The sequence below is a fragment of the Atractosteus spatula genome, chromosome 5 (genome assembly GCF_055471065.1).
Source record: "Atractosteus spatula isolate fAtrSpa1 chromosome 5, fAtrSpa1.hap1, whole genome shotgun sequence".
Lineage (NCBI taxonomy): Eukaryota > Metazoa > Chordata > Actinopteri > Semionotiformes > Lepisosteidae > Atractosteus > Atractosteus spatula.
Window position 1 is genome coordinate 30,161,622 of NC_142710.1, and position 24,380 is coordinate 30,186,001.

A 24,380-nucleotide genomic window follows, 5' to 3' on the forward strand; every position below is an offset into this window, starting at 1 on the left:
TTTTCCTGTCCTGCCTCCAAATTACACCATAGTTCTTTGCATCATGTTAACTTTCGGGCCTGCAGTGTGCTTTCGAATGAATAAGGCCATGTGCCAAAGAATACTTTCAAATTCATGTTCAAAATGGAGGACTTGGTCCTGAATCGCCAGTACAGTCAGCAGATACCAGTATATACAAAGAGGAGATGAGAGCTTGACAATTTGGATTAAGTGTTGTTACTAGTATTTCCTTTCTCTCTATTCTATAAATATCCAAACTTGAAAAACAAAGGCAACTATTGCTTAAATCCATATGTGTGACGATGAGTGATATGTTGACGTGAACTGGTCACCACCTTGAAATTTGGAAATTCAGAATGAATTCATAAGAGGGTTTTCCAGTGAGTTTGTTTTATGTATCTATCTGTATTAAACTGATGCTAAATATAACATTTTCCCCCAAAAGGCACACTGTTTTCAGCAGGATGTATGCCACACTTTATGTGTATGGGTCAAATGAAATCTCTTCACAACAAATTAAGTTTTGTTTTACAAATAAAATGATATTGTAAACGAGCACTTGTTCTCAATTGGCTTACCTAGATAAATTAAGGGATAATTATACAGTAAGATATCTAGTTCCTTCTATTCTACAGTATATGCTTTAAAAACAATGACAGAAATACCTCAAACGTTGTCAAAGATAAGTAAATCATTTCTTTAAATAAATAAAAAAATCATTTATGGCCAATTTACCTTAATGTTAATTTGGTAGAGATGACTTTCTAAAATAAGTATGGAGAAGCTTTTATTCCATAAAGCCTATATTGTACACTGTTGTCCTTAGAAACACAGTGAAGTTCTTAATTTACTATTTCCTCCTTTTATGTGTAATAAACAAAATCCCATGTCTTTGCAAATATAACTGTGAAATCTTCATATGGACATAACATCATTGTCAGCCAAATTATCAAACCTGAACTTATGGCTACCTTCACACTCAGTGTCTTAATTTCACAGTTGAGGCACCAGAAACCAAGCATTAATTCTACAATTGTACCGCCATTCTGATTCAAGATTTGACTTTTATCACTTTCCAGGACTGTATAAATACAGAAAGCACTCAAGTGCTATTTTCACCTCATATTATAAGTAAAATCTTATATACACCAACTTATAAAAGAGACTGCCCTAGGATGAAGAACATTAAAGGGAACCTTATTGGAACTGCTTTTAGAAAACTATGTTCTATTATTCTCCTATCACAACTAAATGCTTTCTATCATATTTTCATTTTTAAATTTGAATAATTGTTGAATATAGATAATTGACAAAGCAGTGTAGCTTTTATTCTTTTTCTGATCATTTTGTATAGATTGATTTTAATGCTTTTTTATATAACCAGCACATTTGCACTACATTAAAATGGCAGTATATTATATATTGGTGATCACAGAACCCTTTGTGAATTATTAAATAATTGGATTGTTATCTATGGTTCGTTCTTGTTGCCAATTTGTCCTCGCATTCAGAATGTGTTATCATATCAACTAGTGTGTAGGTAGGACAGAGGCAGGCATGTGTTATATTTTTATATTTAATCACTACAAGCACTGTACTATTTTGGTAAGTTTATTATTCAGTTTTCTTCCACACCTTCATTTCAATGAGTGTCATGTAGAATCTGTACTATATGGTAAATATAATTCATTTAATTTTAATTTCTGAATAGATTCATTAAAGATGAATAATCTTAAATCAGAATATCCAAACCAGGTTTCAGAGACCTCAGAGAGATGTGCTCTCAGTTAGACTGTACTCCTGAGCTGGAAGAAATTGTAACAAGTGATTAGGATTTATAATGTTCTTTATGAACAAACAACTGTAGCTTTCCTTTTACTGCCTGCCACAAGATTTGTGTTATATCAGGCAGTTCAGAATGGGGTAAGCGTATTAAGAGTGCTGGGATATCAGTTGCTTTACGTAACATAGTTGTACATTAGTTCTAGACAATAAGTTTTCAAATTTCACCTTTGTCACCTTATTGAAAGAAGATGTTCTGTAGTTATTCATTGTAAAATCATTTCAACTAAAAATCAAGGCTTGAATAACTATGAATGCCTCCTGAGGGGTGTAGAGGTATTAGACATAAGGAATCTGTAACCCTGTATCCCATGAGATATAATAGGCCATTGCAACATTCTGAAAAAAATGGAGTTATATCTGGATGTTACATTTGGAAAATCGTATGTATAAATACTCAGAAATATTAGTATTATATCAACATGCCCCATTAACACCTAGCCTAGTGTCTTTTCCTGGTAACATCTCTTGGATAGCTGACCAAGTTTAGATCCAATATCTACATGGGTCACTAGATTAACCAGAAGACAAAGTAGCGGTACTGATTTAACGAGACTGAAACCTGCTCTGTCCTTAAGCTCAGAATCGCTACTGTAAATCTGGAGAAATCTTGAGGGAGTTGTTCAGTTCCTATATCTGGAAGGTGTTAACTGCCGTTATATAAATAAACGAACTGTTATTTTAGGATCCGTTACGTATCAACCACATTTATGAGGCTGCTATTTCAGTCTTAAATACCACCTATAAATCCAAACGCTATTACTACGAAGGCTAAATATATCAAAACAAAGAAGTGCTTGGTATGAAGTGAGATGCAGCTCTTCCGTTTTATAGGTGTCCATTCAAACTTTCCGTACTTTCACCGTCTAAATTTGCCATTCTCGTGGGCTCACCGGTGTTTTTTTTCTTATTCGGACGCTGTTAGAAGATTAGTATTCAGTGTGCATTTTCTATTGTTAGGCTAATCATTCAAGTCAAATAGACCTTGATTCATCAATCCTCGGGTTCATTTAGATTCTTGTTATATGACAATACCTGCGGAAAATCATGCCACTGACTATGCTTCAGACAACGCCCATTGGTCACAAGCCTTTAGAGATGCATTGTCACCTTATCTTAGGTCGGCTTCTGAGGTTTTGTGCGAACTTTGCGTAGTTTGTCCTTAATTAAAGGTTAAAGCTCAGTTCGGTCCCCTGAAAGCATAGATCTGAAACTACACTTCTTTACATGTGTAATCTTTAATATTATTCTTTAAAAGTAAACCTACCGATTTCACACACTAGGTTACAAATATTTTTTTTGCAAAGTTGAAAATGTTTTAACAGCTAAATCTATGTTTGGCAAAACAAAACTATGCATGAAAACTATTACAAAACAGAGGACAAAAGTGTATATGTAGATCTAAAGAGACAAGGTTTATTCTCTGAAAAAACATTCTCTCAAATGAATGCCAGAGAATCATTATTGTACAGTATCAAAGCGATTTTATTGTGTTTGTTTCCATCACAACTAAGGTACCTTTTCATTTTACAGTGACGCACAACAGGTTCATCTCTGTTAAAGCGCTACGGGTCCTGTGTTCAATTCGGGGTGTCAAGAATTTCGCAACTTCGGTGCGGGGTTTCTGTCTGACGGTGTAAAGGGGGCATGAGATGAAGTTTATAGTTTTAGCTGTCTTGCACCCTCATACCCTGATGGGTGGCCGCCAGCCTTTTCAACGAATAAGTTCCTTTATGATAGAGGCTGAATGAGTAATATTTTAGCTTTTTTTGGCTCAATGAAAAGCTGTTGTTCTATGTTCAGTATTCAGTGCCAATGTTTCTCAGTCACACTATTGTCGGAATTATTACATTCTATTCATAATTCTAACAAACATGGAGAAAATGTCTCATAAATGTTCACACTACATTGATTGCTCGACAAAGAGATTAATGTAACATACACGGTACATCTCAGAAGATAACACGTACCAGACATCTGTGATGAACGTCCTCCGCTATTCTTTACTATGTTATATATGATATAAAGCAATGCATGAGATGTTTAACAGTACTGCCGTTTGTTGCTACAAAAACATAGATGCCTTAAAAGTGTTTTCAGTTACAAGACGGCAGCTGAGTCCCTAGATCCCCGTACAGCAGTACTCAACCACTACGCCACTCGAGGGATCATAGCTGCACAAAATGTAGGGCCCTTCTGGTGTTGGATCCACGGGAGGTCTCAGGTTACTTAGCTCACCAACGCATTTGCTTAATTGGTCCAAGTTAAACAGATGATGATTTGTAGATACCTATAAAACTGACTGTAGCCTTCGGGGACTGCATTTGTGTGCTGCTGTCTGAAGGCATCAGGAATTTTGATTGCCAACCATCCTTACGTAAAGATCCCCTCCAAAAAACTTAGTTGACCTCAGGTTAAAATTCTGTTTTGTGCCCGTTCCTTCTCGCATGTGCTGGGATCTGTACTGATGTGTCCCGCATTGCCGTTTACAGAAATTGGTGGCGCCGGTTATGGATTTTAACCTTCTGACTGACAGCGAGGCTCGCAGCCCGGCGCTGTCGCTCTCGGACTCCGGAACCCCTCAACACGATCCGGGATGCAAAGGCCAAGAAAACAGTGGTCAGTTCACGTCTTGTATTTAAACAAAACACTTGGAAAAGCACTGTACAACTGAATTGTTCCATTAGAGAAAAAAAATAACAACCATACCAAAGGCAACAGTAGTTTTTTTTGGTAACATTTGTTTTTATCACATTTAATAAGTGTGTAGCCTCTGTGCTTCAGTTTACGGTTCAATATTAGGGGAAATATACATTATTTTTAATGTCCCTGATATTTAAAACAATGAATAATTAAATCCGGTCAAGTTGTAGAGAGATTTTATGTGAAGGTTTGAGAGATATTCAGTTTCTAGGTGAGCGAAAAAAAAACACAGTTCTCAGAACTAATGTTATAAGAAAGGCGGTGAGCCAAGCACAATTAACCGTCTTCAGTGCTACGATTGATACATTCAGACAAAAATGTATACTGTAAACAAAAATAAATGTCTCAAGAAAAAGCAAGGCTGTCTTGTGAAAGATGATTTACCATCCAGATTGCAGACCAAAGGCTTGTAAAATTAAGAGATGCATAACTCATTCCCTCCTGTCTAACTTCATCGTGATGGTTATTTAAATGAATAAGAATGAAAGGAACAAGTAAAGGTTTAGTCCATGCAAGAAGGCTCCACAGCCGAAACGTTGTTATTCTTTTCTTTTCAGCATGGAATAAACCTTTACCTGTTCCTTTGCAGGCTACACGGCTACATACTTTAATAAGAATGCATATTAATACAGTATTCACAGTTAAGCAGTTTCTATTTAATCCATTCTTAGTCTTGCTGAAATGACCTTAACCGTATTAAAAAAAAAACATCGACAGACTGAATCACGGCTTTTCTGGACAGAAGCACCCCTTGTGACCACCTAATCCGCATATCTCTCAGGACAGGGGTTTTAAACTTCGCTCTGCAACCCCTTTCCAGGACATGACTCTCACTGTGGAGTTGATAGAAAGTCACAATTACGTGCATTTTCTATCAAATCTACTTAGTAAAATCCATTAAAGCTTTGATTTTACATAGGCCACTACAAGACGTGAAGTGAAAAATTTATGTTTTTTCCGTGAAACCCGGGGATAGAAATCTACAGTATGTTTTTGAGAAAATATAAGGTTTGGTGCACCAGGCATAAAGCTACCTCAGGTCGCTCCCCTGCTGGTCTTTCCTCCATCGCGCCTCGATTGCTATACTGATCCTGCTAATCATCAATTAGGCCTAAATAATTGAGATGTCGGTTGCAGTTCTGTTTTGCAATGGATTGGGCTGAAAGGCACACACACAGAGTAGATCTACACACTATCCTTCTCTTTTTCAAAACGGTTGAAAACGCTCACAGACGCTGCCCCGTTTCCTAAAATGTGTTAAATCATTCTTTCAGTGATTTCTGCTGTTTACCCATTGCTTGCAAAACCTATCCTTGCCACCTCGGTAATCCAGATGCACCTACTGGATTTGACCTGCGTGTAGTTCGTTTTGGATGGAGGCAGGAATCAAAGAATTGGTCTACATCATTAGTCAAGAGCGTTACCTTCTCCTGTCCCATCAGATAATTCACACCTCCAGCTGTCTGAGAGACTGATGAAGCTGGATGACGGAAAAAGCAAACATTTATAGTGCGAACATGCGGACAAACTGATGACATTATCCAGAATCAGGCGATTCAAAATTAGGCCTCCGAAGCGTGATTTAATGTAAGCCGACTACAAAGGTGCAGTTATTAATGCATGCGCGTGTTTCATTAGCTGTCTGGATTTGGGATTAAATGTAAACGACGGAGAATGATAACGAGGGACGGAAACAAAATATTATGAAGCAATGAAAAGGTTTCCAAGGTAGTTAAGATATTCTCCATGTATTTTTTTTTGTATGCGAATATACAAGTGTGGACCTCTCATGGTAGAAGACGCTTTGAAGTTACACTTAAAGGTCTCAAATGAAGAGAAATAATCCACTAAGGACCTTTAACATAGCACACACATTCTGTTGATGACACCTGAATATGTACTGTGGCTGTCCCGGATAAATCTTTGCTAAAACTAGCACTAAGAAGAAGTTGTCCAAATTAAAACTGATTCAGGAAAGGGGGAATTCTGTAGCAATCAATGTTTACGATTGGATATATAGGGTTTTAATCTTATTTTTTATAAGTGCCAAAAGTGTTCTGAAAAGTTGTAGGAAGTGCGGTTTCTACACTTTAGAGTAAATAGAATTGATAGACGAACTTCAAACACACTAGTCAATGAATCTAAACCATCACAAAACTGTAACAAAAAGCCTCTATTGTCTCTCATCTTAATCTTTGTCTCACCTTCAGAACGTGCATCGTGAAGGTCGCTTTCTAAAATGATTACTACTAATAATGCAAATAATTCGATTCTTCCATTTGAATGAGAAAATAAATAATAATTCTGAGGGAAAATCTAAGAAAAGGTCATTTTTTTACGTATGGAAAACAAAATTCCAAACGTGGTTCTATTCTCCAGTGAGTTTCTCTCCTGGGCGGCAAGGCGCACTCGCAGAAGCGAGTTGATAAATACAGATTTAATTACAACCGAGTCTGGCGACGGAGTTTGCGGTCGTAAATCGACCTCCTAACAAGCCTTCACAAATTCTAGAGCAGAGAAAATCTATGCTAGGAAGTCAAATCTAGTTTTCTAGGAAATGCAGAGGTCCTTGATAGGCCATTAAGGAAGATATTAAATTGTATTTTGTTATTCTTGACAAGATACCACTTGTATGTAGAGGAGAGATGAATTGGTGATGTATGTTTTGCAGCTTCTTCTCGTGTCTTTATCGTATAATATTTACTGCTAGTTGAAAATATTTTTATACTTATCATTAAGGTGTAATAATATTATTACGTGTTATTTTCAAGACGTGCAGTAAAAATGAAGTCGTCTTAGGAAACTCTTTTACAGTTGTCTATGGTGACTGCAGGTAGGTGTCAACCTGAAGGTAGGACTGTTCTATGAATTAAAATATAAGAAACAATCCTTAGGTTTCTGAAGTTAATATAACTTAGAATAAAGCATTATCTAGCTAAAGATGTGACACCCTTGATCCAAAAATAAAGCATTTATACCTTGCCGAATCGTACACATAATACAGTTCAGTGTTTTGTAGCATGAAGGGAGGGACCTTATTTTTTTTACATCTAACGAAAAGAAACAATAGTAACAACAACAACAACAACAACAACAACAACAACAACAACAACCACACAACAACAGCAACTAATAATAATAATAATCTCTAATTTGCGATGTAGAACAATACAAATATTGCACTTAAATCAACAAACTTTTAAATATTTTCCAAATAGAACATACGTCGACCAATGATTTATAATACATTAATTCAAAACTTCATATTTGTCGGTTTCTCCATAGAATGTATAAAAACTTATTTTCCAACGATTTATAAGCGGTATAGGCCCTAGACTCTATAACATATGTTCTGTATACCATACAGCGGGGCACAATTGTTGCACCTCCCCAAAGTAGAATAATTTAACTGAAGTCAGTTGAGATACAGAAGAACATGGTGGAGCCTTCAAAGATATTAAAGCTAACCATGCACCTATGAAATATTACTCTCGGAAACCTTTTTTAAAGATTTTTAGAAGTTTTTTAAGCTTCTTAAGTCTTTCCCATGCCCATCCTCTCACACACACAGAAAGAAAACGGAAACACGATGAATGGTTACACCACTTGTCACATCTCCACCAAGCTGCTTCTACATGATCGAGATGATTACCCAGCCTGCTTCTACAGCAGACCTCTCGAAATGTAATATAAATATATCGTTTTCTTCCAATAAAAAAATATTAATAAACATTGTTCATAGATAGTGAATTACTTTATCATCTATCATAATATTTTTTTTTGTTCAAGTATTTAAAAATACCAATCTCAGACCCAGAGTGTCGTAGCTTATGTATACATCCATATACAGTATGTAGGTTTTTGCTATTTTATTGTAATCGGAAGGATAATGTAAGCTTACACGCAAATATTTATTTGGATGACCCCATTTAGATGATATGATGGTAAAGTATTTTTGGATTGTTCTGAACGTAGACCACTTGGGCTAATTCATTTTACAACCTCTTCATACGCACTTCTTAACTAAAATGTACTTTGAGTGGTGTGCTTAATACAGTTTACCATACACAAGTCTATGTCTTTTCGACATAAGTAGAAAAACGTGTATATATATATATTTAAATATTTGTGATCGGTCAAATCATGTTTCACTGATACTTACTGTTTTATTTTTCTTCCGATAAAAAACAACACTTCTTTAACATCAAAAGTGTTTATGGATAGCTCCATGTTTAAAATATTATTCCTCTTTTTTTTAAAAAGAGAACCAGGCAAGCTAAAATAGTATTTTGTTATTTTAGGTTAGTTAGGAATATATTCTTAAAACAGGTAAAGCACTTCAGAATAAGCAAGAAAATGTAAAATAACAACACATACTGATAACGATTTTACTGGGTACAGATATCCAGTGTTTATTTTGTATCCTCAATGATTCCTCTTGTGTATTCGCCAATAATGAAGACGACTCCTGTTTTTCTTAAAACATTTAATTAAGGAGTTAAGATCAATGCGCAAAAACAAAACCACATAACATATGGAGATTAATGTATGTTAAAAGTTGCCTTTTTGTTTTTAATAAAAAATCTTTGTTGATTTCTAAGGAAACAAACCACGAATAGTAATGTTTGGCGTAGTGAAGTGCTGTAATTTTAAAGTGAAGAAAAAGTCATTAGATTAAAATAAGAATCTCAAGTTTGCCATATTTTTTTATCGCAAATTATTAGAAACAAACTAATAAAAACATGTGAAATGCATATTAACTTGAAAGCCGTTATGAACGTTAAGAAAAAAGAAATATTGTTAAGCCTAGTTCCACCAATAGATACAAAATAATTACTTTACCACGCCCAACACAAAATATTTTGTTGCATAACTGTGCATATATCATATTTGCAAAATAGACAATAATCCTGTATTGATATAAACTAGAATTAGAATCATTTAATGCTTCTTTGTTTTTACTTCTGGTTTACGTAGGAAGACGGGAATATCGAGATATGAAACTTTTAATGGCTTTTTTTATTCTCGTTGATGCATAGATGTCGGCCATGTTATGTTTTAAAATGTTTATAACAATGAAATATTTACATTTAGACTAAACACACGACATTCGTATGATGTGTAAAACCCAGTATTTAACTTCACATTACCTTATTTTTCATTTACATTGAGGAAGTTGTCGAGTATTTTTCCACGTGAAAAGAAAAATGCTTTGTTTTATGACGCAGAAACGTGATTATACTGTATTTTTTAAAATTTCGGATAAGTGATTGCGTTTCTATTTAGCTGTATTTTAGATACTAATTTGCAGCACTTTTTACTCATTTAATCCTTTGAAAATCGTCCAGACCTTTTCAATTATACTTACAGGTTTTAACAGGAGCACAGGAAAATCTCTCCGTTTGGCTTTATCTTGAAAACACAATTCCAGATATTTACAGGTTATCTTTCCTTTAAGCAATTACAGTGTGTTCAAGCATAAGTCACACCCTGTGCGCGCCCTTGTATGATGTAAAATACTTTTATTTTATGTATACGAAAAGAAGGGGAAAAGGCTTTAAAGAATGCCCAGGTTAAGTCAGTGTCAGTTTACAGGCTTACATCATGAAGGCTTGAATGTTATTGGCTTTAAAGGTGGCTATGAAGTCTTCTGAACCACGTTGATCATTTATAACTGCTCCCAAAGAACTAAGCCTTTGCCAAACAGTCCCAAACCTGCCCTGTCACAAAAGGCTGATCCCTGGATTAGGTGCCGAAATAATTTAGCTCTTTCTGTGGGGTCTTCAATTTGTAGAGCTAGGATCCGGAGAGACAGGAGTTTAGCAGACATAACATTTACTATTTGGCTTCGCCGTTTGCAGCAACCTTGTTTGGTTCATCTGGGATTAGAGATTATTTTCGTCCTTCTTCTTGGGGGAAAAATGTCAGTGGTTGAAGAATCATGCAGAATTCCAAATGGACTCTGTAACTCTGTGAGTGCAACAAGAGACGTGGCTTCTGAAGGTACAAGAAGTTTCATTTGTAAATAATTTTTAATGAATGATTTTATTTCAATACAAATATTATGGTATTCGTATAATTTCTGTTAAGAAAATAAACTGCGCGTGTATACACATGAAGGTTAAGGCTTTGAAGTTAGCGACTAGTACCAGGTGTATGCAAAAATGGGCTTACCCGTGTAAATAATCCTATTACCGGCCTACATTTTATGTTTATGGTGATTAGATGTTTTTATTTTAAGAAATCAACAATTTAAAAAAGGTCTGTTGTGGTTGTTATTGTTATTACTGCTCTACACACGTAGTCTCTTCCTACAGGAACTATTAAACCATTATGCGCGTCGAAATGTAGTTTATTTTCACAGAAGGAAAATGTAGTCGAGTACCAAGTATACAAGGTAATAAATTAGTTTGTTTATTGTAATGTTGACCTTTGAAGCTGCCTCAAAATGTGGTGTTATCAAATTGCGCAGTATGAGCTACAACAGCATTATTATTCGAGTGCTGCAGCCTATAGAGTATTTAAGATGTTCGCTTTGTTAATTTAAATGGCAACAGTTAATAATGTGCACATCTATACCAGAAATTATTATTGTAAATGGACAAGTAGAATGAATACATGTTGACAAGTTTCACTGAGCACCATTGAACTTGTTTTTTAAATACAAAAAGATTTTAGAAGAATTATTCCCTTTACGGTGGTTCATCGTTTGAGTACTACTGTATACTGCTCTTACCATAATCACGCTAAAAGTACAAAGCAAAAGTTTAATTAGAACTTCGCAAAGGCACGGACACAGTTGTAACTCAATGTAGTCCTGCAGAATCAACAGCGAAGCACAATTAAACAGCGAAGCACAATTAAAACCGAGAACAAGAAGCATTTTCTGACACTGTGGGGCGTGAGTCTGGAAGGAGATATCCAGTTAATTGTTGAAGCCGATACCCTGGCATCTGGATGGGGTTCATAGATCAATTAGCTACTAGGAACCAAACGGGTTAGATGGGTTTAGTGACTTTTGATTTCTAACATTTTTTATGTTCTTATACCCATTCGTTTCCGGGACCGTTGGCATATGCGGGACCACACACAAAGTTGTATTTTTAAATAACATTATTTTTAAATGATAAATATGCTGCCTGGGAGCAGCAATCATTTAAAAGACATACTTTCCGAAACAGACACAAGTAAGGACACATTAAAATAAAGATAAACTATATTCAAAAGCACGAACAGTTCAGCAATCCAGCGAATTACAGAAGAGCAAAAAAATGTCTCAAGTGAAGTTATTTCTGAGGGCAAATGAACTGAAATTAATGACGGCGAATTTGTCAGCTTATTAATGTACATTTCTCTCAAAGTTTCTGGACGTACCTAACAATAAGCTACATTTAAAACGTTAAAAACAAAAGCTTCAGACAAGCAAAGGGAATATGTCCCATATTTCATACATCGCTAAATTCCCGATTTCTGTATAATTCAGAAATAACTCCAGATGCGACACAGATGCGATAAAACTAGGTATGTATTCTAAGCTATATATTACTTTGGACTGACATACTATAAGCTATTGTGTTAAGGCCTGTATCACATTTTTTAAAATAACATCTCTGTCTTGATAAATTAAATTTATCTATGCATAACTAGGTTAAGAACCCTTCATTAACACCGAACTGTAATTAATAATTGAATATAAGCAGCCATTATTGAATGATGACTTTATGTTTGATTAAAGCACACATCCTTCATGTTAAATCTTAACCTTGTGCTTGGCTCCTGAATAATTAAAGCAGTGAATTAAACGAATCTTAAGTAGAGGATGACATTTCACTTTTTATTCTTAAAAAAAGTAGTTACAGGTAGTTATATCTGCTGGTGTGGTAGTTAGTTCTGCTGCTTCACAGCTCTTCAGTCCTGGGTTTGATGTTTGGACTGGGAGATCCTCGGTATGGAGTTTGCATGTTCCCCTCATGCTCAGTTGGATTTTTGCTGGGTGCTCTGGTTTTCTCAAACCTTCCAAACATGTACTAGATGTCAGAGTAATCGTGGTCTGCATATTATCCATATGTGCTTGTGTGCGTTTATGTTCATGCCCTGCAGTGAGTGGTGCTCTGTCCAGGATGTAGTTCTATCTTGTGTCCTGTGCTTACAATACAGCCGACAGACTGCCTCAAACCTGACCAGGAACACACAGCATACTACGGCTATATCCTATTATATGATATACTACACTATATACTGTTATATTATATACTATACTATGTACTATTATATTATATACTACACTATATACTATTATAAGTGCTATATTTCCTTTTAAAAATACATTTTTATATTTTACAGTTTCAGTGAAATGAAGAAAAAACAACCCTTTGTTTTGTAAACTTGAAATCGCTAACTCCGTGAAAGTGAACCATGTTTTTGTGTGTGTGTGTGGGTTTGGGAGTCCTGGTTGTGACTGATGTTTGCTTGCGTGCCAGACACGGAGAAGTCCCACCAGAATCAGACGGACGAGTCGAACGCGGAGGAGGGCTCTCTGAAGAAGAAACAGCGGAGGCAGCGTACCCACTTCACCAGCCAGCAGCTGCAGGAGCTGGAGGCCACCTTCCAGAGGAACCGCTACCCGGACATGAGCACCAGGGAGGAGATTGCCGTGTGGACGAACCTTACAGAGGCCCGGGTCAGGGTACGTCACACCAAACAGACGCCTCTAGATCAGAGCAGGCCAGTCCTTGTCCTGGAGAGCCGTTGTTTCTGCGGGTTTCCAAGGTCTCTGTAAAGCAGCAGCATCCAACGAGCTGGGAGAAGCTGTTAAACTGGGCCAGGAACCAGCTGGTTAGGCTCATTAAGAGTGGAGTTGGAAGAAAAACATAACAGACACACTGGCCCTCCAGGAGCAGGACTGGACACCTCTGCTCTAGATCATTGGTCTCTGACAATGATAAAAACCGATTCCTGTACAGTGGATAGGTGTTCCAAATCCTCCATCAGCTCTGTGAATGAAAATTCACATGAATATTGTGGTAATACAGTATGTTACACTTAATTTTAATGGGTCGTTTTTGTTAACGTTTGTTAACTTTGCTTTGTATGTGCCATAATGTTCAGATATTACTTTTTTCTGAAACATCATTGTTGTTATTCATTCTTTAATGTACTTTTCCATATTTATCTGAAAAAAGTTAAACATTAGTTTTCCCTTTAAAATTAAGTTTCTATATCCAATGTATTCCGTGAAGCATTAAATTCTATTGTTTTATTGTATTTGAATGGCTCTCGGTATACAGACCTAAATTAGATTGCAAGGCTAGCTGTGGTTTTTCCCAGCAGCATTTGTTTATCTATTTTTGGTTGTCTCTTGCCTTAATTGTAGGAGATTACAATGGCGTCATATTTGGTTACTCCAAAGAGTGGAGAGTCCAATTACTCGGGGAAGGCTGGAGAGGAAAATTGGCAGCACAAAGCAAACTGTCAAGACTTTAAGCCTGTTCCAGAGGGCCTGCAGGCTAATTTGCATTACCCTGTTTTAAATAAATTGAAACAGATTCCTGCTTTTTTGGTCAGCTTGAAGCCTTTTAAGGACACTTAACACGGCCTTTCTTTTTTTTTTTACCACAGAATTGTCACCAACAAAATCTGTTTAAAATGCACCTTTAAATTTTTTACTGAAAAACAAATGAAACCTATTTTTCTTCCATGATAGACGAATTGATGTGTGTGTTTGCATAAGTACTACTCAAAATGGGCCTGTATAAAACAGTATGCCATACTGTTCTTCTGATGAATCCTGTACTTCACGATGCCTTGTATCCCCTGGCAGTCGCCATGATTTTGTGTCCAAAACCCACCCACTCCTTGCAGACACTCCTGCCAAAACCCGGCACATTCATACACTGGAAAACCCCAAGGAGAGTGTGGGAATTAAGTGACGAGAAATGGATCTAATCTTTCTAAATTCATGTTAAAATTTTCACCAAGATTCTGATTCTAGGAATTTTCGAAACTGGCGTAAACATGGAGACAACAAAATTAATTTTTAGTTCCTTACAATTACCTGTGAGCAAGAAAAAAAATCATTTTTTGTTTTGTGTTACATGTGCTTGATACTTAATGTACAAACACATATAGAGCCCAATCTTCCTTCTCAGGGTAATATGAAATGCAGGTTCTGCCATGTTTGTAACACTGCTGTTTGTGCCTGAGCATTCCCGGATGTTAGTAACACACTACACCCCCAACTCCCCACTCACACAGCACTCTGTATATACTATACTGGGGCTCACCTACTGTATATACTAGTATGCATATATTACATGTATACTAGGGTTTATACTGTGACTTAGCAACTACAATCTGACCACTGTGAGTGTACTGAGCATCAAAAGAAAACCATCATTCTATTTATGCATTTATGATTTTTGAAAAGTAAAGTATACAATTTAGAATATCGAATGAGTGAACTAATTGATCATTCTTGACTGGCCTTTATATACTTGAATGGCTTTGCCTGCTGCATAAGCACCAACTCACTCCTCAGCGATATACTCCACTTAGCAAGAGAACAGTACCTACATGCCATCATTACATTGGAGCAATATCTCAGGTGGACTCAAGTCCTATTGAACTGATGAACCAAGATCATGTGTAGATCACCCTTACAGATACTATATTAGCAAGTGTGGTAGAGACATGCAGAACAATACTAATGAAGGACCAGACGTGATGATCTCTGCAGAAGTGTCTTAGAGCTACACAGGTAATGAGGGCAACCTGACTGCATGGTACTACAATGATCAAGTCCTGGAGCCTCTACCTGCAGGCTCATTGTGGTGTGACAGTACTCCGGCATTATACTGTATATTTGTCATTTTTACTCTTCTAACAGATAGTGCCTTTTGATGCTCGGTATATCATATTTTGGTAGTTTGGCCCAGAAGAGGCACTAGTGGCTCTGACAGTACCCTACTCAAGGAGCAGGAGTCTCATGAGCACTGGTACAGTGAGTGGCAGTTTTGTTCGAGAATTAAAGCTAATCTCAGAAAGGTTCAATTTGAACTCCTGATCACTTTCCTAGTGTCCATGTCATCCTGCTCTTCGGGTAGGTTTTGTCATTCCAGTGTGACCGGAACCAATGATGACTCCACAGTACATCTAAAGACAGTATAAACTACATAGTTACAATTATGTACTCATAGTACTTAAGCAGACTCTGATGGATGATGACGGGTGATATTCGGGTAATTCGGATAATTGGGCAGAGCAGTGGCACTGTGACTAAGGATCTGGAAGGTTGCCGGTTCAAATCCCAAGGCTGGCAGAGGAATCCTCCGTTGGGTCTCTGAGCAAGGCCCTTAACCCCAGCTGCTCCAGGGGCGCTGCATAAATGGCTGACCCTGTGCTCTGACCCCAAGCTTCTCTCTCCCCGTTCGTGTGTCTCATGGAGAGCAAGCTGGGGTATGGGAAAAGACAAGTTCCTAATGCAAAAAAGTGTATATGGCTAATAAAGTGATCTTATCTTGTGTCACGATGTACCTGACAACCAGTGGAAAAGATTCATGCTATCCATATGAAAGGTAATTTAGTATGAAATCTTGTTTGTTATGGATGAGAAAACTAAAACAGAAGCTCCTTAAATCCCTATTTATGCCAGAGAACTTTGGAATTTTGTAATCCCAGTTGGGCATAAGATGTTGCAAAACCCTCGCCATACAGTACATCTCCACCATACACTGTAAAACAGTACAACATCTGAAGGATGTGTGTGAAGTAAAATCAACAAAGACACCAAGAATATGGAGTTGCCCATTTACTAACATTATGAAGCAACAGACAGATAAAGAAAACTGTTTCTCAGAATTGTAGTCCCTGGCACACCTGAGAAGAACTCCCTCTGCATTAAGCAAAGCATACAACGACAAGACAAAAGACCGAATCCTCACAATCGGTTGCATTCTACAGATTTCCTGTAATGTGCTGCTTTCTTGTTATCTTTGATCTTGTTCTTTTTACTAATGCAGAAAAGATGGCATTTCAAAAGAATCAAAGCTGATTAAGAAGAGGAATTTTTGCCACACAATGTTTTGTGGGCACTGGCGAAATATAGACAGGCCATTTGTAAAGTGACTGAAGCCTGTGCAATACTGAAGGATGTCCCCTTCCATATACTGCAAGTGACTTGGTGATTCATGGGCTGCGGAATATTTTAATGGAACAGTCAGTTAGCACATCAGCTAAAGATCTCAATTATATGCACATTTTATGAATTTGAATGAAACGAAAAAATGAGTTCTTTATAAAAGAATAATTTATGTACCACATTGCTTCAGTTATTCTCCACGGCACTTAAAGGAGGCTGTTGATTTAAGAAGCCTCAATATTTTGTAAATACAATAAGATGTCAATTTACAATAAGATAAGTCAATTTCTTTTATTTAAAATGAAATTCAAGTTGTTTATCTGTAATTGTTTACTTGATAAATGGTTCTGGCCTGTTGATCCTAGGACCTTCTAACAAATAAGGTGGAACATGGGTCAATTGGTTTCTTGGAAAATGGGCTTTGGCGTGAGTGTATGTCTGTCTGCCCTTTGACGGACAGGCATCCCGTCCAGGGTGTGTCCTGCCCTGCACCCATTTCTTGCTGGGATAGGCTCCAGCTCCCCCACAACCCTGAATGAAGGATTTAGAAAATGGATGGATGGATCTCAAAAAGGGCTCTACTAGTGTATGAGATTCTACATAATTGTCAGCCTAGTGGACCGATTTTTATTTTTTGTCTGGTTTAATGTTTAAAAATATCCAATTGTGGGGTGGAGACAAATTAAAGAGTGTACTAATAGGTCTTGGGAAGCTAGAGGAAGTTAATTGGAATTCAGACGGAAATGGTCATAACCTTTTTTTTAAGTCGTGAATTACTTTTTCTTACTTCAAAATAATGCTTTTTTTTTAAATTGACTGTTTTTAAGTGATTAAAGCTCTACTGATCTAAGAGTATAATATTAATTATACTGTACCATTAGGTTGTAAGATGACATTATTTTTACTAAATGTCTTCCATTTACATTTACTTTCCATTGTAGATAAACTGTCCAAGGCACTAAAATAATTTGTCTGAAGCCTTTGATTTAAACATCATATATAATTATTTTTTGTAGGCCTTCTTATTCCTTATTACAATATTACACCTCTTTGTTGTATTGACTCAATCTGTTGGAACTGTAAACTTGTTTTGAAAAAGCACTTTTACAAAACAGAAATACAGATGTTGCACATTGAAAGAAAAACAAACCTAAAAAAAACATCCAGACCCTGTAGATTACAAAGAGTGAGAAATGGAAGGGTGATTTTGCAGTTTTGTTGCATGCTGTCCAGAGTGAACACTAGACAACGCTTGTGGATATTAAGCACAAATACGTATCAGATTGCACTTGCCTGCACAGTAAAATCTTAAACCTCCAGTGACATTTAATCCTGACCACATGGTCACAGAGTTCATTCCAACTTTGTAATACATGAAGGAAATTCTATCATTGAAGCTCCCCTTCCAGGGTTTATTAAATTGTGATTTTAGGAAGTTGTTCTATTTAAGTGTGATTTTTACATCAACTGAGAAACAAATAAATTAGGAATGGACCAATCATACACAGGTACAATGCGATTACTTTTCAATCTAAAAATAATAAAAGTAGTCTCAGTAGACTGTGAAATAATACACTGCATACTGCATTACTTGAAGAGGAGAGAATATAATCAGATTTTGAATTTGAAGAAAGATGTTGATGGTTTATGCACACTGTTGGAAAAAATATTCCAATTAAAAAGATCAACAATAATATGGCTGCATTAAAAGTCACATGAGTTTTTGAAAATCTAAATTAAAATAAACTAGATTACATTCTTCGTACTTTTGATATCTGGTAAGAAAGCACTTCATATCAACGGCACCCTCAAGTGAATGTTATTCAGTGGATTGGAAATTTAAAGGGTACACTGGAAAAAAACAGAATTCATGCAGTTGGATGGAATTAGTTGGATATGCGTGATTTTTTTCCAAGGTTTCAACTTTTGAAGATAAAAAGAAGACACTTTTTGAAGAAAAAGAAAAAGCATAAGGGGAATACAGTCGCAAATGTGCAAGTACAGTATCTACATACTGTTTTAGTGACAGTCAGTCTTCCAAAATGTCATCCTTTCACAAATTCCCATAGTACAGTATGCTATGCATGGCAAAAACAGATTGAAATGGTCTATGATACCTTTCTGGAAGATAAATGATCTTGCAAAACGTATACAAAGCAAGACTGTTGAATTATGATCCAAGGAACAGGAGCTGGGTTTCATTTAAGTGATCACAGATATCTGCGAGGAGAGATGGCACAAGAATCTTAATGGTCTATGACACATTTTTGGAAGATAAATGATCTTGTAACTGAATGGCAACAGCACGTTCTAGAGCCTAAGCCAAAAATGGCTGGAGTTTAAGTTCTACTTTTAAAGAGGGGGATAGTAACTACAAGTTATCTAATGATTCATTGATGAAATGTACAACAATTGGACAGTGAATGGCAAATCTTATAGAAAGCAAGACTGATGAATTATGATCCAAAGACAAGGATGTGGGTTTCATTTTAGTAATCACAGATATCTGCTGAGGCGAGATGGCATGAAAATATTAAAAGCGAGGGTCAAGAGAACCTAAATGAATTGGGAAAACAAATCTGAATTTATGGACTTGCTGCTGAGAAACCTAATATTATGCTTATGTTTGCAAGCCGATACTGGAACCCTCAATTCAAAACAGTTAGATAATCTGAAATTCCCAGATTGAGATTGAGGGCATTCGGGTTGCTGATGAGCACACCAGAGGTGATAATAAGGCCCAGTATGTGTGTTGTAAACAGTTTTAACATTCTTCTGTGAATATATATTTGTGTGTTCTGATAACCAAACTAACAAAATATTTTTGACAAGCAAATAGCAAAGAAGTTACACTCATTAGGTCTTTTAGTCTATTCTTAAGTAAGTACCATGGCTAAAACCCAGGAACCAAAAGACGGAAAATATACTGTATCTCACATTAGGTTTTAATGGAGAAGTGATCTATGGTACTATGATTTATAATGTGTAAATAAACAGACGGCTTCACTTAGGCAGCAATATATCGAAAACATAATCTGGTTCAATAATTCAGTAAATTCACAAGATAAGTGAATTAGTGAAGTGTAAAGCCAAACGTTAATACACTGAGAAAAAAATGTAAGGTTTTCGGAACCTAATGATAGAGGGGTGATATATTTTCTTAGAGATTTGAAATTATATTTTTATAGTATGAATGAAAACAGATTTAAAGTCTATCTATCCTTTTAAATTCAAATGGGATACTGTAATTTAATGTGTACAAGTGAGCCTGTCTTTTAATATGCTACTGCCCTGCTTTGCAGTGTTTTGGATAGGCAAATTGGCTTTAAAGCAAAATGTAGCTTTTCCTTCACAAGAAACTAACAAATAAATCAGTCCATAATAGCAGAACACATTGCATGTGGCTTTCTGCAAAGGCGTTCTGTTTCGTGCAATAACAAATTTCCTGACACCTCACTTGTAAAAATAGAAGAGTTATGTTTAGTTCGGAAACATAAACCCTAACTGCTGGACTTGATTTTAAAGGAAAATGGATCAATCATCTGTACAAATTAAGGTTTTATTAGTAGAAGTTTGGTTTGCAAACCTTTGACATTAACTTGAAAGTTGCAGATGACGTAATTGAGGCTATGAAGAGGGTTCAAATTGGTTTAAATTGTTTCTTAATAGTATGCATTGGACAGCTGTTTGCCCTGTAATCTCTTTAAATTTGTCTTATAGGTCAAAAGAGCTATAATGATTTGGAATACATTTTTAAGTGCAGCTGATATTCATTATATTGTTTTTTTCAATAGAAAACACATATTTTTTTAATCTGGAACAAAATGTACATTTATATAATTTATCTGAGTCATATATTGCAGGAATCAGCTAATTCGCTCTACACTTGCACATATACAGAAGATGCACTACCTCAAATGTCAGTTGAAGAAAATGGTTCATATATTTTATAGATCTTTCTCTGAGCACAGAATTAAATATTTCTTCAATTGAAATTTACTTTTATAAATTTAATCTCTCTGTGCTCTCTAAAAATAGGGTCTTAGAGTCGACAAAATGAGAAGAAAACAGTTTCTGCTTGACACTTTTTCATTAAAAACTCTGAAGTTAACTCTGAATTTAATCATTTTAATAAATTACATTCGACATGACTATTTAATAATACAGTTTTACTTAATGGATTTATTATTATTTTTGACAGAGTCCCAAGGGAAGTGTTTTAGAAATGATTTCAAATTTAAAGCCATGTGCTTTTTCAATATCTTGCATATTTATGCAAATATGATATTACTCTGATTAAACTAAGAACAGTAACCTGTAAGTGTGCGCATGTTCACTATTAACTGCCAGGAATACCATGCATTTTATACAGAATTAATAGCCTATATATCATACATTGTGGAATAATGAGTTTTCAATATTTTTTACCTTTGAAATTAAATGCAATCTTTCAATAGCCATGTAAATCAACATTTTAGAAAATGTATATTGTAATTACATTAATTAGGATCAGAAATTAACAATTGTTTTAACTATCAGATGAATTTAAAAAAATACATTTTGGCTTACAGTGATAGCAATCTACTAGCACTCACAAGGTTTATTGGCAGTACGGACAAATTTATCACCTGTGTTTTTTTTCCTCTTACAAAGTTGCACTTGTGACTCATTCTTTCTTTTGTGATTGTTCAATATAATGCTGTTGCCAGAACTGTGATGACTCTTATCTCATGCACGTTTTTACAGAGAGAGTTTCTTCACATGCAGCTTGTGTGACTGTTAGGCACAGGTTCTAACAGGGCTCCACTCCTGACTTTGGTTTTGTTTCACCCAGTGCAGAGGTTTGAGTTACACGAATGGCAGAGAGGACTCCTGGTAAACAAAGAAAGTTCACACATCCCTCTGTTTATTTATTCAGGCACTCCAGTGAGCAGGTACAGCTCTCAGGAATGGAAGACCTTCTCAGTGATTTTAATAAAAATCAATATGCAGTCCTCATCAGTCAAGGTGGATTTATTTCTGTATATAAATGAAAGTATAAAATGAAGGCTTTGTAGAATGGTTACTGGTTGTATTGTATCATTAATGAGGCAGTTGTTGTCTGGTAACAAAGAATGCAACAGCTGAAGACACTCCTACTTTAAACACCTTTCTTTACAATATGGGTTCACTCCATATAATACCGTCATGTATTATGTAAAGTTCCCCCTTCATTTTAGTAGTCTTACAGTGCGTGTATATATATGCACATATTTTATTAATGGTTTGAGCTCAACCCAGGTTGTTTTCTGGGGTTTATGCTGCATTTGAGGTGGATTGTTCATTGATCATTTTATCCCACTTTTGGCTTACAAAAAACATAGCTACAGAAATATTTGGTAACCTTGAAGGGTTTTTCATTTCTTTCAGCACATTTTTCAAGACTTTGTGCAACAATCACAATATCTTTGTTAATGACGCGTGACACTTACAGTACATAGCACCTACCACCCCAATGAGTATTCTAGGAGTGCTCTTTTGTGATTGTTCAATATAATGCTGTTGCCAGAACTGTGATGACTCTTATCTCATGCACGTTTTTACAGAGAGAGTTTCTTCACATGCAGCTTGTGTGACTGTTAGGCACAGGTTCTAACAGGGCTCCACTCCTGACTTTGGTTTTGTTTCACCCAGTGCAGAGGTTTGAGTTACACGAATGGCAGAGAGGACTCCTGGTAAACAAAGAAAGTTCACACATCCCTCTGTTTATTTATTCAGGCACTCCAGTGAGCAGGTACAGCTCTCAGGAATGGAAGACCTTCTCAGTGATTTTAATAAAAATCAATATGCAGTCCTCATCAGTCAAGGTGGATTTATTTCTGTATATAAATGAAAGTATAAAATGAAGGCTTTGTAGAATGGTTACTGGTTGTATTGTATCATTAATGAGGCAGTTGTTGTCTGGTAACAAAGAATGCAACAGCTGAAGACACTCCTACTTTAAACACCTTTCTTTACAATATGGGTTCACTCCATATAATACCGTCATGTATTATGTAAAGTTCCCCCTTCATTTTAGTAGTCTTACAGTGCGTGTATATATATGCACATATTTTATTAATGGTTTGAGCTCAACCCAGGTTGTTTTCTGGGGTTTATGCTGCATTTGAGGTGGATTGTTCATTGATCATTTTATCCCACTTTTGGCTTACAAAAAACATAGCTACAGAAATATTTGGTAACCTTGAAGGGTTTTTCATTTCTTTCAGCACATTTTTCAAGACTTTGTGCAACAATCACAATATCTTTGTTAATGACGCGTGACACTTACAGTACATAGCACCTACCACCCCAATGAGTATTCTAGGAGTGCTCTCCCAAACGGAGAGTTCATCGATGTCAACAACTTCCCCAAATCATGGTCACATGCTGGTTTGGAATGTTTGGTCCAGAGGAAAGAATGCCATCTACTGGTCCTCCAACACCAGTTCAACAGCAGATGTATTCTGTTTATCTTTTTGCCATTCATGCACTAGTTCTTTTGAAGTGACACCCTCTTGCAGACATCATTTAATTTATGTGCCGTATATATATATAGTGCAACTAGATGTCAGTTCCTGTCTATGTGTTTGTCATGTCAAATTCCCTGTCGTCCTTATCACCCCCCCTGCTGCTGCCCCTTTCAGCATATTTAAAATAATTCCAACAATCTCATCTTCACGGCCTGCCGGCTATCCTTCAGTCTCAGCCATGAGGGTCTGGGCCAGAGAATATGCCAAAATCTGAACGTTGCGGATTTTATATAGGTTGTCGACAGTGGCCTCATCATTACACAATTTAATTCAAAAGCCTCATACTGAGCATCTCCTCAAGGCTTTTTTGAGCTGTTTCACAGCTTTCAGGAACGTATAAAATATTGGCTACCATTATTTTAGCATTAAAATTGCTTCCATTCAGCAGTATTTTAATCATTTTGGATCTTGGACGAGCAGTTATTATGAAGTAGACTTTTTCTTTGTTTCTTTAATTTTACATATGCAAGTAAAGGCTGCTCACCGAAAGTAAAATGTGTACTGTGTATTAAAAAACGTTCACTTTATTTTTGTATGTTTTGGGAAAATTATACACATTCTGCATACTGATTACAGATTTTGGCCTATTTTGATTAAAAGATCATTCTGATCATTAGTGAGAGAGTTGGTTGGGCTCAGGAGAAGAGTTGATTTAACACCATTTATGCCATGGATGCCCCACTTTCCAGACTTGTGACCCATTGAACAGTTGTTGAAACCTGTGAAGAGGCACATATTTGTTATGGGTTTTCCAAAGGACAGAGGTAGAATCCCGCATGACAGAATCCGCAACCTTGTACAAATGAGAGGCAGGTTTCCATCAGTGGTCAACACACTGAACTAGCCTGTGGCTTTCATAATAGATCCCTTGTTGATCTATGGTTGACAAATGTAAACTTGAAAATGCCTATGGGTATTCAATAAACTATCAGTGTATGGGCTACAAAGTATTTTGTCCTTTTCCTGATTGCTAGTTGAATTTGTTGCAATTATGAAATAAGTTTCTTTTTATGCTCAGTGTATGTTTGTTGTTTCATCACCGTAAGTGAGATACTTCAGTGGCTTTGTATGTACAATTGCATTGATTCAATATCTGCCATGTTCAGCTTCACAGGTTCCAACTTCTGTTGAGTTCACAGGTTCCAATC

The 24,380-nt window shown here is 36.2% G+C and overlaps 1 protein-coding gene across 1 annotated transcript in view; it reads left to right on the top strand.

Moving 5' to 3' along the window:
• The window catches only part of pitx3 (paired-like homeodomain 3), a 40,862-nt gene that overhangs the window by 14,009 nt on the left and 2,473 nt on the right, over nt 1–24,380 (top strand). The window contains exons 2-3 of the mRNA XM_088915150.1: nt 4,335–4,461; nt 13,026–13,231. Of these exons, the coding sequence (XP_088771276.1) occupies nt 4,353–4,461; nt 13,026–13,231 (315 nt within the window). The 5' untranslated portion in view covers nt 4,335–4,352. The remainder of the gene's footprint in view (nt 1–4,334; nt 4,462–13,025; nt 13,232–24,380) is intronic.